Below are 14,107 nucleotides of genomic sequence, written 5' to 3'. Positions count from 1 at the left end.
GTTGATGTCTCTCTTTTTCCTGTTTTGGCCTTTTTTTAGTAACCTTACTTGGCTTTCTTGGAGAAAAGACATTGCACCAGCAGCACAACAATTAGCGGTTCACTAGCGATGCTCAACTAAATAAACAAAAGATAGACTACCTTATGAATCGTGCAGGTGGTAAACCATTTAGCTCTTTAGCAAGGGAGAGACCTTAGACCAGTGTTTCTCAAACTTTTTTTCTGGGGACCCACTTTTTAAAAATGACAGACTATCGCGACCCAACTCGTGACTGTGGTAGTTAACAAACTAGATAGTTTTCACTATGTTTTGTATACAAAATCCAGTCAGTCAAACTTTACATTTCGTCTGACATTCATTTTGACATTTCATTTGTAAGTTAAAATATTCAGGTAAAATAATATGGTGGAAATAAGTATTGAACGCTTTTTTGTTTTTCAGTTTGTTTTTCAAATTTGTTTTTCAGCCTAAACTTTCGAAACTTAGCGAAAATTTTCACCACACATTTAAAAAATCCAAACATAAGAGTTATGTGTAATAAAGTGAAATGCCACAGGAAAAAAAGTATTGAACGTTCCTACTGAAATTTCTTCAATACTTTGTGGAAGCCTTTGTTTGTAATGCCAGCTTCAATACATTTCCTGTATGACAAAACTTATTAGTCGCAGTATCAGGTGTGATTTTGGCCCATTGTTCTAAACAGATTCCAGGGGTCCCTCTTGTGAATCCTGATCTTTAGTTACTTCCAGAACTGTTTAATTGAATTGAATTGAATTGGCTGCCTTCAAGTCTTTTTGGAGCTTTCTCCGAGTGGTCCTTGGCTCTTGGAATTTACTATCCTTCTGACTCCCTGGTCAGAAATATTGCGAGGAGATCCTGTGCAAGGCCTGTTGATGATGCAGTGATGTTTCTTCCACTTGCAGATAATGGCTCCCATGCTGCTTACTGGAAGATTCTGAAGTTTTGAAATGCATCTGTAACCAGTTTCATTGATATGTTTTGCAACAATAAGGTTGCAAAGGTCTTGGGAGAGCTTTTATCCATCATGAAATGTTTCTTGTGTGACACCTTGGTAATAAAAACCTTTTTATAGCCCATCGATATGTAGGCTACTAACCAAGCTTATATTAATTTGCAGATAGAAAGGATAACTACTCTCTAACTACTTACAGATTCCAGCTCGTTCCTTCCCTTTCCTTGCCTTAGTGCTTTTTCTTAGCGTGTTCAATACTTTTTCCCTGTGTTATTCCACTTCATTACACATGACTCTACTTATGGAGTTGTTTGGATTTTTTATGTGTGGAGTTATTACTAATGGATGTTGTTTGGATTTTTTATGTGTGGAGTTATTACTAATGCCTGGTGAAAATGTTGTGCCCCCTGTATTTCACTTTTCAAGGGCCCTCTCCTCCATTGGGGCCCTATACTTCCCACTTTCCCCCACCAGTTTGACACCTTTTAATCTGCTGAACCTTCTGCTCGTTTCCAAATATAAAAAAAACTCTCTGCAACTCAACATTGGCCTGCCTGCCTCAGCTGCCTGTGAGGGGCTTTTCAGTTGTGCTGCAGGGTTGTGCACAATTCGAATTGCAATTCTGCTTCCTGTTTGCTACCTCAATTGAAATGAAAGAGAAATTCAAGAATTGAATTGGAATTTAAGAGCCAGTTTCAATTCAATTCTGGAATTTTGCACAAGCCTGTTGTGCTGGATTACTGTTCACTGCAAAGCGACCCAAGGATGAGTGCAACTAACTTTGAAAATCAACTACTGCTCAAACTTAAAGGAGAACTCCGGTGATTTTTCACATAGATCTCCATTTCTCAATGTCCTTATCAGGCAAGTACCTCCACTCGGCGGCCATATTGCAACACTTTTTGGGCACTTATCGTGCATCTATTTCGGCAGAAATGCGTGTGCGTAAGCCTTCACGACACCAATCTTGCTCAAGCAGCGAGATCACAACAGATGATTGGCACGATGTCTTCACAGCACACCACTTGATTGGCTCAATGTATTTTACAACACACCACATGATTGGCTCAATGTATTCACTTGTCGACGTTTTGCCATGGAAGGGTTGTGATATGTGTAAACAACTGCCATATTGGCGTTACAAACTAACCCTATGCATTGGGCCTACTATGGAGGATTTTTTGAGTGCTGTATCTCCTCATTAGAAAGTCTCTGGTAAAACTAGTTGTTCTGGTACCCCCCCCCCCCCAAAAAAAAAAAGTAACTAAGTAACTTGTACTTAAAGTACATTTTAAATGAACTACTTTTTACTTTTACTTGAGTACATTTTCAGATCGGTATTTTAACTTGTACTTGAATAATATTTTATCAAGGTATTGGTACTTTTACTTGAGTACAATATTTTCGTACTTTTTCCACCTCTGCCTAGCAACCACGGAAATAGAGTGACAATGACCAGTGCAAAGGTGCTTTGTGTAAAGGCATGAAATAGGCTACATCTGTCTATCAAAGTAAAATTACACTCAACAAGCTATCGAAATTAAACACAGTCAATGGTCTGCCATAATTTTTAGACAGACACCCTGCTCTTCATGTTGTATGCCTTTTAATTGTTTGCATTTTTGTTCACATGACGTTAACCTCATCATTTTTGTTTTGTTTTTCAATTAATGTAATGAGTTGTGAGGGATGATTGTGTTCAGGTGGGGAAAATGCTTAAATAAATACAGTTTAGTTTTCCCAAAAGGCAAACTCGATAAAATTCTTTCAAAAATTAAACATATTTAGAAAATAAATCAATGCAAGCAAATTGAAAAGACTTCGGCTAAAATTAACAACTTGCTAATTTTGCCACCGTTTTCATTTAAACATAACATTTGGGTGACAAACTCACCTGTTTAAAACACGGCCCCCCGATGAACAGCAAGATTAGCATGGATTATACCATGTGGGTTTTAGAAAAAAAGATGACTTGCTTTAGCTTTTCAAAAATGTTCAAGTAAAGATGACTTATTTTGCTTAAACAACAAAACAACTGTTAGTCCTGCTTGTTTGGAAGGGGAAATGAAGGACCCCTGGACTGATCAGGTTATCTCCTTTCTGTAACATAGGGCCTACATTTCCCAGAATCCAACACAGGCTTATTCGCATTCCCCATTCACTCTTACATCAAGATCACACCCTCACTGGTAGAAGCACTCAATCACTCTCCTCAAGCCTTTTAATAAAACACTCTGGAGATGCTCTGGGTCATCTGAACTAGCAGACAGAGCTGGCTGTGGCTGTAGCTGTGTGGCTGTGCATGTGAGCGCAGGCAAAAAGGGCTTTATTTATTAGCTGATGATCTTACTGATGGCCTGCAAAGAGGGGAAGTCCTCCTCGCCCCCCATGTGCAAGGTCTTGTGGGAGTTGAAGTCCTTCGGGGCAAGCACCTGCCTACAAGTGGGGCACACCTGGCAGTCCAGCTCGGACCCTGGGCTGGGCGAGCTGGTCTGCCAGGCCGTCTTCTTCTTGTTCTTCTTGGCCTTGGCTGCACCGCCACCCTGCTGCTTCTCCAGGGCCTTGAAGTCCCCGTGGGCAGTGAGAAGCTCCTGCTGTTTCTGCGTATCCGGCAGCAGCACCAGCAGCTCGTTGAAGACCCTGTTGAAGTTGTCGCCCAGCAGCTCCTGGCAGCTCCTGTGGTACTGGGCCGCTGAAATCACACCCTTGGAAGGTTAAGAGAAAACGAGGACAGGTCATTATTAGTGCACACTACTAACTTCACACAAACCAATTACACTGATATATATCGCAAAGCAGATGTGCTCTTTTCTTCAGAAAATAGAAAACCTCTCAGTAGGAGGGCACATACAAAAACACTCACCATTCCAGTTCAGTATGATGAAAATATAAGGCAATACACAAAACACTACAAAAACTAAATCTTATGAAATTATTCTCACATCAAAAATAACTCTCAAATCATTTCAAAATATTTCAGAGACTAGGGTCATCTTAACAAATGGAGGCGTTTGTTACCTGTCGGAATTGGCCAGAGTAATTCTTAAACTCGTTGAACTTAGACTCATCGTTCTGAAGGTAGTTTTTGATAGACTGAATCAGGTCCATGTTTCTCTTTTGGAAATTGTCAGGTTTGAGGTAGGTCCCAAGAGACTGTGTTGGTCTGTGGAAGAGACATACATAATATAAATGTATGGCTGGTCAGACCATTTAACTGTCTGCTTTCAACAATCAAGATTATGTCACTGCACATGGACTACTAAGTATTCCATTGAGATGGAGCATAAACAATACCAGCCACTAAACAAACATGCTAAGTTCAGAAGGTAGAGGTGGTGTAATCTGATTGTTGATATTTGCACTAAACAGCCAACCTTTCACAACACTAAAAAAAAAAAAAAAAAAAAAACACAGAGTGCATCTTTACAAGCAGAACCGGGCAAACAGGATTCACCCACCGATTGGCAGCAGTAACAGGAGGATCCACAACATTACTGTTGAGAGGAACACCTGTAAATCCAGGGGGAGGTTTGGTGACCATGGCTGCTACACCCCCTAACCCAGGCGGTGGAGGTGGAGGTGCAGTCTGTGTACTCTTCAAGGGGAATGCGCCTTTGAAACCTGGGGGGTGGAAGGACATCAGCAAACCATCACGGTATGGTATTGACATACGCCCACAATAGGGTGGGCCTTTCTCTCTTATCAGAACAGTTAATTGGATCAACTCGCAGATAAACTGAAACGAGCATCTTATGGAACTCTTCATCAATGACATTTCTTTGGTGGCTAAAGCGCTCCGCACATAGGTGCTGACATGAGTGCGGCGTACTCTGCTTTCAACTTTCCATTACATTCGATTTCATTGCTGTCAATGCAACTCCGCACAGCAGCGGCAAACTTTGCCTTTGAACTTTGGATTACGACTATTTATGGTTTTTTTTTGTTGATTCCACTCAGTAAAATCCATTGTTTATCCAATGCTTCAAAATGTATTTTCGGCGCCGATATGCGCGGCAAGTAACTATTTGCAGAGCGCTTAATGCTGATAGGAGTGTCAGAAAATGACAGCCTACTCTAAGAGCATATTCAACTCTCCTTTTGTGTTCCTGTAGTAACTGGTATTTGTCTGTGTTCATCACAACATCATATCTGTTCATCACACACAGAAACCTCGTGAACTGAAATAAAATTGTACCATTAAGTTGCATTGCCATTGTATTTCCAAAACTGGATCTGCTAGAACACAAAAGTGTACATCTAGGCTAGTTATGGCCATCAACAACCATCCCAACCTCCCTGTCGCTGTCCAGCCCAGCTCACAGTCGCCATTATCGTTTTTGATCAACACCCTGCGGGCCAAAGCCCTAATCTCTTCACTCAAAATGAATTAAAGGTGGAACTTTGCCTTGTTGTCAAAGATGTTTTTAACATCCTGATAGATCTAGTCTATGACCTGTTACAAATAAAATCAATGACATTCAAGATTTGAGACACGATAGACTGTTAAGTTAACGAGCAAATGAGTGCTTAAAATGCATTTATCTAATGATTCCGATAACAATGACTACAATGAACAGGGCACACTGAGCGTCATGCTTGCTTGTTCGTGCAGTACCAAATGAGCTTTCAAGCAAAATACTAATTTTTTGGATAAACTATCCCTTAACACTCATCCAAAAGAGAAAGCTAGAGGTACTGTACCAGGTGGAGGTTTTTTGGAGATGAGGGCAGGGAACTCTTCCTCCATGGGCAGGGGCGGAGAGTCTGACGCTGGCAGTGGTTTGGTAACAGGAGGCTGCTCAGTAGGGGCCATGGTGTAGCCGCTGCTCTGAGCCTTCATGGGCCTTTCCGTGTAACCGTTCATCATAGCGCTCGACTTGGGCATCCCAGCGGGAGCGTTGGGGTTCAGTGCAGAGGCTTTAGGGACGCCGGTGTCCGGTGGCTTGCTTTGCGGGACGTTCTCTTTGTGAGCAGCACTGGACGCCATTCCGCCCAGGTCCGTCGGTGCCCCCGGAGGACCAGAAGAGGAGGGGCCGGATGGCTTCTTCTTCTTGCCCGCCTTTGTTGTGCTAGGCTGGGGAGCAGGGCCCCCCTTCACGGTCAGGAGCGAGGAGATGTCCAGCATGGTTGGCACTGCCCGGATCTCCTTAACCGTCTTGCCTGGGAGGGGATCCTCCTCGTCTGACGAACACGGCGACTTGATTTTCGGGGCGGGTTTGGGAGCCTCGGTAGTGCCGAGCTTCTTCTTGCGTTTGGATGAAGAGGAGGAAGAGGAGGAGGATGAAGGCAAGAGAGGTTGAGGGCCACTTGAAGAGCCGTGGGCGGACGCAGGGGGAGCGGCGGGGGTTTTGGTGGGCAGGACCACCGTCTTGCTTCCGGCCCATGCCGACCCAGAGCTTTCGGGCGGTTTCCTGGGTTTGATTTTAGAGATGAGCGCGGGGAAGTCTTCCTCCTGAAAGGATGATTTGCTTCGGGGCGGCGCACTGTAGGCGGGCGTCATCGGTGCGGAATGCAGCGCGCTAGAGAGGCTGGGGAAGTCATCCTCCTTCAGAGTGACTGGAGCGGGTTTGATTGAGCTGCTACATACAGAGAGAGACAGAGTGAGAGTGAGAGTGAGTGAGAGAGAGAGAGAGAGGGAGCAAGAGAGAGGGAGCGCAAGAGAGAGAGAGAGAGAGAAAGAAAGAAAGAAAGAGAGAGAGGGAGCAAGAGAGAGGGAGCGCGAGAGAGAGAGAGAACATAATGTTATGTTATGTTATGTTATGTTATGTTATGTTATGTTATATCATGTGTGATCCATCACCAAACCCAGGAAACAGAAAAGGTATGCCAAGCTGAGAGCACATGCTTACCTCATAATGGGGTAGCCAGGGAAGTCATCTCCTGTAAGTGAAATGTTTCCCATCGGTCGACCTGAAAAACAAAGCAAATAATAATCCCCCTTTTCCCTAAGCATGAAAAGCACAGCAAAAAGAGCAGGAAACTAATGACTCAAGGACAGAAAAAGAATATGGAACCAAGACTAGAGTAGCTAGAGTGCGTTTTATGCCAACTTCACACTCTCAGTCCTCACCTTGCGCTTCACTGGGCGGTTTTGCAGTGCCTCTGGCGTTCCTCATCTCCTCTGGGTCCATCCTCTCGCGGGGTTTCTGCGGGCCTTTCTCAGCAGCGGGCCCTCGCTCTTCCTGCCCCCTCCTGCTTGGCCCTCTCTCTTCCTGCCCCCTCCTGCTTGGCCCTCGCTCTTCCTGCACCCTCCTAATTGGCCCTCGCTCTTCTTGCCCCCTCCTGCTTGGCCCTGGCCCTGCTTGGCCCTCCTGCATGGCCAGCGAAGCCTGAAGCGCCGCCGCCACATCCCTCTCCTCCTCCTCTCTGTGTGCACACACACGCACACACACACACACACACACTCACATTTAGTGTACAACCAGCTCTTCACCACCAGAGCTTTTCCCCTGCAGCATGCCATGCACTACGACTTTGACGCCACCTTCAGTCATGCGTGAGGAAATCCCACTCTCAACAGTCACCACTCATTTACCATGGGCAATGGCACAGAGCAGGGGGACGTACTAGAATTAAACTGTTGTCCATAGAAAATAAATGCCAACCAGAATTTGATCACATACTTAATGTGTACAAAATGAGTAATACTAACCAAGTCACTGCAATAATTTATATGATAACACTTTTCTCTGAATCTGAGGGGCTGGTATGCGGCGAATGGGACTAAGTTCTTACCGGTTGTATCTCCAGCTCTTCCTCATGTTCTGATGAGTTCCTGGGGCCCGTGCTCTGCCTCCTCGGCCGTGCCTATTGAAACGCTCCACCTCGTCGTAATCTTCACCCCCTACCATACCTTAAAAGAAGAACACAATGACAGCCAGTGAATGGGAGGGAAACTAAATCATTGCCAAACATATCCTCAGCAGGAATCTGTTAGGTAAAATTGCACCTATGATCGCACAGCAATGAATAGTCAGATAAAGACCCTGAACATGTGTAATGTGCAGCTCGTCAAAAAAATCAACTTGATCTTGGACTTGATCTCAGGTGTCCCAGGAGATTCTGTGTCTACTGCATTTATTTACATCTCTTAGAGCCTGACAAATGAATACTAAGGCATAATACATGAAGCAAAGAAACATTACGTATCAAATACACAAAATACTAATCAAAACTGTTGTTTCCCTCCCTGTCTTAACACGATGGCATCATTATAGTCTGCCTCATTTAATTGCACTTTTACATCCTCAAACACTGCCTTTGAAGTACACCGTTGCCCTCTCCTCCTCCTCAGTTCATTAACAAAACCATGGGGGAGGACAGCAACCGCTGTCACCATCACCTTCATTCCTTCTCTGCTGACGAGGGGCGTAGCTGAACTGCAGGTCAATCTGTCGGTTCTGACGAGCCTCGGCCCGGTTCTTGCTGTGGGCAGCAGCCTTGTGGGCTTTGTAGTCGATCTCGGAGCGAAAGGCGTGGGTGAACTGCTCCGTGCTGCAGCGGCCTTCCTCACAAAGGTAATGGCTCTCCCGGAAATGCTCCATGAGGTACTGATAATCGCTGTAGAAAAGTAACCCGTTTTAACTTAATAGCTCGACAAGGACGACAATCACATAATGTGTGTGTTTGGGAATTACTAGTACATAAATACATTACTCTCCAATGTTGGATAGTTTGGATAATGTTGGATGCTTCACCACTTCATGTCATGTTTCTGTAGCTACAGTATCCCTACTCCTGTTGCCAATGGTTTGAGGAAGATGTTTATAAATCTGATAACCTTTAACCCAGTCATTTGGGAAACATGTTAAAATTCCTATGAATTTTAATTTTTTAGAAGGTAAAGGAGTTGAAAGAAACGTATAAAAAGCATACAAATCTTATTCAGCGGTTTTGGGTGGAGATCAGCTATGTGAATACATGGCATGCTACTACTAACATAAAAGCTCTCGGCCATGTCCATTTTGTCAAAGTAGCTCTCGGAGAAAAAAAAGGTTGGAGACCCCTGCCCCTACTGGGGGTTGCACTGCAGGACCACAGCACATATGTAGAGGAGGATGTGTTGTATTTCTGACTTGTAACCACGGAGAAGAATAGTGCATCTTAAAAAAAACTGAAGTCAGTATACACCAACAAGTTTCTAATCATCCACCTGTAGTACTCTTGGGCTCCATCTGCATCGCAGAAATGGCAGAAATAGTGGTCTCTCCGCAGATGTTTCAGGAGCTCGTCGTTATCCAAGTAGCGTTCATCACAGAATTTGCAGAGGGGATGCCCTCTGTGAGATGTGTCGTCTGGGTCCCCTTGTGTTCTATGTCGAGCCAAGTCTTTGCGGTTGTACCATTTTTTCTCATATGAAAATATCTGAGGGAATGTGACAGAAAATAAGTTATATTAACAGGACAACCACCCCAACCATTCCATGTGGCACCAAAACACGACAACCATCCCAGCAATAAAAACACGCAAGTATAGCCTAATTACCTTCAAGTGCTTGACACAGATTTTGCAGCAAAATAGTTCATGCTGTTTTCTCATGTGTTGTTCCAACTCTTCAAATTTAGAAAAAACCTTTGGTTCCTGACACTGTGGACACTCTGATAACAAAATTCGCCTGCAATGTGGATTGAGAAATACCTATCAAACACTGGCACACATAGCATATAGCATACAAAACACAGTTAGAAATCAATGAAAGACATTCTCACATAATTTATCAAAGAATACACAACCACACTTACCGGTACTGTGCATAGATCTTGGCATCATTGAAATAGATGTCGTTCTTCTTCTCACACTGAAACTGATCAGTTGAAAGTGATGAAAAAGGTTGGAGTCTTTTGACAAAGATAACCTGGAATACAAACGGTAGAAATTTAAATTCATGGATTGATAGGGACATCAGCAAGCCCAACACAACAATCCACAGAATTGCTTCCTACTCAATTGTTACCCTTCACTGGAATAATTATCTCACCCTTGGTATTTGCCCAACGCTATGTCATTTTTCAAATACAACTGACGCTTCATAAGAATCTCACACGTCATTCTTTTCCAGTGGATATAAGGCCGTTCAGGTAAAGACTGGTGTTAAGTTTATGCAGTGCCGCCGTGAGTGAGTTAACATTTCCACTCCAAATCATTCCGCTGTTCCAAGGCTGACATGCATTCACAAAGATAATAAAGGAATGACACGTTGTACAACAGCCCGACCTGGTTGTTAAGTAATCTTACTACAAGTGATTGCATAATCCTACCAACTCTGAACCACTGAAGTTGATGTTACTAGCAGGATGAGTTATCGATAGGTGTGCCAGATAGTTCACCATCATCTAAGCACTTAACGTTGGACAATTAATAACCTGTAGTTTGGTTGAGAGGAAGACGAAATACTTATCACCTAACCTACACAACAACTTAACGACACAGAGACATAAATCATGTCATAAATTATGGCTAACGTTAGATATGTACGTAGCTCTATATAGGTGGGTCTAACTAGCGATAATAGCTCACAATAGAGGTGTTGACGTTAGCAATCTAAGTTTTTAACTTAGCTGACAGTGTGTAACTATGCAAATTTGAATAACGTAAGTTATTCTCTTCGTGTGACCGACTACTCATCTATTTGACAATAAAGACTATTATGGGCAAGTAACTAATAGAGCTAGCGGTAAAGCTGTAACGATATCTTTCCAAGCTGTCATTGCTATGTAGCAAGCTAGCTATGTGGGCCAAACATTAGCTATAGATACCTAGTGTCCTTCCGCTAACGTTGGCATTCAACTCACTAAGTAACCTTGTGCTTCATTAGTGCAGTTAATCACTGGAAACATGATTAACTTAGCATGTCTTAGTAAGCTACCAACCTTGTCAAGTTCCTCCCGGCAGACGGCGCAGTATTTTTGCTCACATAGCACCCTCATCTTGGTGGAGCAACGGTAGCACACCGGGTGATCACATTTTCCTAGAGCGAAAATCTCGATATCTTGACAGCAGAGCACACATGTGCGTTCGGTTTCTTTCATAGATGTTGATTCCATGGTGTAAAGGCACAAACAGATAGGTCTACAGATGTGAAATCCAAGTATTAGCTCTGAAATCCCGAGAATTTTGGGCCTCTCAAGCTTGCGTTGTTGGCTAGTTATGCTAAGTTTGTGTTGGGTGGTTGGGTGGCTGACGACGATGTGCCTGCTTACGTAACAGCATGTACCAATGCATTGTGGGTCAATTAAATCTCGTGCTATCTACAGGCGTTCAAAAATATGTGTCATGCTAATAAAGCTCACTGGAATGGAATTGAATGGTGAATTTATGGCTGTCTTATGTTAGATTTTTCAGTGCATTCCTAGTCTTATTTTAGAAAGTGCAGCTTCTCAACGTAGCCGTCCTGTAAGTTCACTGATGTGTTATGATAACATTAGCCTATGTTATGGATGTGTTAAAAAGTCTTGGCTTTTAAATCCTCAACTTTGTCAAAGACAATTCAGAACAATCTGCTTGAAGCTAAATTTCAACTACCATTTAAAAACGAAATAGACACTGATTGATTCAGAAAAAAATCTAGGATTATTCAGTGTATCAGGAGGCAAATGTCAAGTGGATTTTTACTTTTGTAGAGAAGGAAGGCAGTGACAGAAACAAACTGGTTGGTCAAACATATGCCAGAGCAGCAGTCATGGTATAATTTCTTAATGTATCCCAGAGGCAGGAATGTGTCTCTTAATAGGCTACTGAATTTGACATTGCTTAAGGGGCATAATTAGTAGCTTAGAATATTGGCCATTTGTGGCCTGTACTTTGAGATGGTGGTAAACAGGTCTTGATTTCTCAACAAATTACTCTTAGCTCTCTGACTGATCACACAACATAGCTTGTGTTTATGCCATTGCAGACAGTTCAGTGTCATCATAGCCTACATTCAACCTCACCAACTTTGGCAGGTGTGTTAGGCGGAATGTTCGTTTCCGGGGGGGTCATAATTTCAGAACTGCTTCACTAGAAAAAAATATCACCAGCCGCCACTGTTTTGGACTCATGTCCTTTGAATGAGATTTGATAGGCTATTCCAGAATTCACCCTGAAATATATTGCTGATAATTTCATTTGTTCAAGTTGTGTCTATTGGCTTAGGGCCCACACCTGTCTTGATGGGGGGCTTTACAATTCGCTCTGTATTGTGATTGATGTGAATTGATACAGTAGCCTACTATTGCACAGTTTGACATCCCATGAGCCACTCCAGCCAGTTCAACATTTTTACTAGGCTATAATAACTCAGAGGTCTACACATTATCCAATAGGCCTGTACATAAACAACTTCTGCTATCCTGGCCTTTGCCTTTTGTTGTCTTTTGTTGAGAGGAATAAAGAGAGGGGAAAAAATATTATAAAATATTTGGGGCAATTTTCTGGGTTTGTCCATCCATAATTGAAAGGGGATATTTCAGCAACAAAATAAGATAAGGCTGAAATGTTCACATGACACAGGGGACTGTTTGTACAAAAATTAGCAAAAATGTGAGACCATGCTGTCGAATCCAATAATTTTGTGTTGAATTGATATGGAATAACCCATAAACCAAACAGCACGACCTTGGACTTCCATAACTTTTGCTTGATGATGTTTGACATTTGAATCACATTGTAGTGTTTTGTAAAGGGTTGTGCTTTCATTGCTCTTGTGGGTAGAAGTGTTAGAAGAGCTACTTGTTCACAGGTATGACCTGAAGGGAAGCTAACTGCTCTTATAGGAACACATTACAGGTTACTGCATCTGTTGTTGCTGTTCTGTTGATGAGTAAGGGTCATTAATGTAAAATCTAAAAAGGTTGTTGCTGCACCATATCAGATGTTATTCAAACTTGTCTATATCATGAATGGGTCCCAAAAGTAGTTTCAGTCCCTGATATTACTCCAACATGGCTGGGAGAACCCAAGCGAACCTGCAGCAATTTTGAATTTGCTAAAGGAGGCCATTGATACCCATTTCCAATTTCCACCCAGGAAAGCTTATCCGGTATGGGGCATGCTTTATATGATGACATAGAGCAGTGCATTCAACAGAACCAATGGCTGCGCTGATTGTTAGTTTATCCAATTTCTCTGTGTTCATGCTGTGGATACCTGAAGTACAGGTCCCTGCCCCCCCCCCCCAACACACACACTTACATCATCACTGTCATCACTTCACATACATACAGCACACTGCTTGCTACAGTAAGCCTCCTCTACATACTTGCTGCACACTGCCCCCCCCACCCCACATACACAGCACATTGTCTTCAGGATCTTCTCCAACACACATCCTCTACATACTTACAGCACACTGCCCCCACCTACCCACACACACACTACACACACACATTACACACACACATACACACAGTCACTGCTCCACTCCCCTCCCGCCCACACACACATCTTCACTGTCATCACTCACATACATTACATACAGTACTCTGCTTGCAATAGTAAGTCCCTGCCCCCGCCCCCCCCCCTACATACACAGCACATTATTTCATCAGGAAGCTTCTCCAACACACATCCCCAACATACTTACAGCACACTTCATCTCAGCAACAAACCCTTTGAGGTGCTGAAGGATTGCTTGCCCATTTCATTCTGAACTGAATTCAGATGCAGAAGGCAGAAGTCATGTACTTTGTGATGATTATGGGTTGCAGCAAAGAAACCCTGTCCCTTCCTTTTAGATCTTCAAACTCTTCCACCGGTTACTATTATGATGATTACAAACAAAACACAGGGCCATGTTGAGGCCTGCTAACAGCATAATAACCACAAACACTCCTAGGCCCTATGTGAAGCTATTACTGACACAGCTTACAACATCTAATTGCTTGAAATGTTTCACATATAAATGGTGGTGACTGAAAATAAGCAACTCTTACCTTCTGTCCTGTACATGTCAACATTTCATCTCATCACCACTAGATGGCAGGCTGACACCTCATGGTAATACTGGGGGTTTGCGATAACATCATTCCTGGTCTCATTAGGCTCTTTCATATAACATAAAGAATGCTAACTGTATCCTCCTCCATTTAACAATGGCCAATTACAGGGCATTTGGATTTTAATTATATCATACCACCGCCAATGTCCTGCAGCCTA

The 14,107-nt window shown here is 43.0% G+C and overlaps 1 protein-coding gene across 1 annotated transcript; it reads right to left on the bottom strand.

Moving 5' to 3' along the window:
• Window positions 1-2,562: 2,562 nt before the first annotated feature.
• On the bottom strand, window positions 2,563-11,178 carry znf598 (zinc finger protein 598). The gene is made up of 12 exons (XM_042086947.1): window positions 10,843-11,178; window positions 9,715-9,827; window positions 9,458-9,587; window positions 9,126-9,337; window positions 8,316-8,533; window positions 7,709-7,826; window positions 7,044-7,339; window positions 6,823-6,883; window positions 5,675-6,552; window positions 4,432-4,594; window positions 3,992-4,136; window positions 2,563-3,678 (listed from the first exon to the last, which is right to left on the bottom strand). The coding sequence occupies exons 1-12, from the start codon at window positions 11,014-11,016 to the stop codon at window positions 3,307-3,309; spliced, it is 2,880 nt and encodes a 959-aa protein (XP_041942881.1). The 5' UTR covers window positions 11,017-11,178; the 3' UTR covers window positions 2,563-3,306.
• Window positions 11,179-14,107: the final 2,929 nt, after the last annotated feature.

The sequence above is a fragment of the Alosa sapidissima genome, chromosome 3, assembly GCF_018492685.1.
Source record: "Alosa sapidissima isolate fAloSap1 chromosome 3, fAloSap1.pri, whole genome shotgun sequence".
Classification (NCBI taxonomy): domain Eukaryota; kingdom Metazoa; phylum Chordata; class Actinopteri; order Clupeiformes; family Clupeidae; genus Alosa; species Alosa sapidissima.
The sequence above is the reverse complement of the archived record's forward strand: the minus strand, read 5'-3'. Positions and strand labels throughout refer to the sequence as shown.

What these genes read in the sequence shown, in the direction of transcription:
- znf598 (XM_042086947.1), bottom strand. Translation starts at nt 11,016, where the DNA reads ATGGAATCAACATCTATGAAAGAAACCGAACGCACATGTGTGCTCTGC. An exon ending in AAGAGCTGGAGATACAACCG is followed by an intron (nt 7,340 to 7,708) that starts GTAAGAACTTAG and finishes GTGTGCACACAG; the next exon opens with AGAGGAGGAGGAGAGGGATG. An exon ending in CCTGTTACTGCTGCCAATCG is followed by an intron (nt 4,137 to 4,431) that starts GTGGGTGAATCC and finishes TCTCTTCCACAG; the next exon opens with ACCAACACAGTCTCTTGGGA.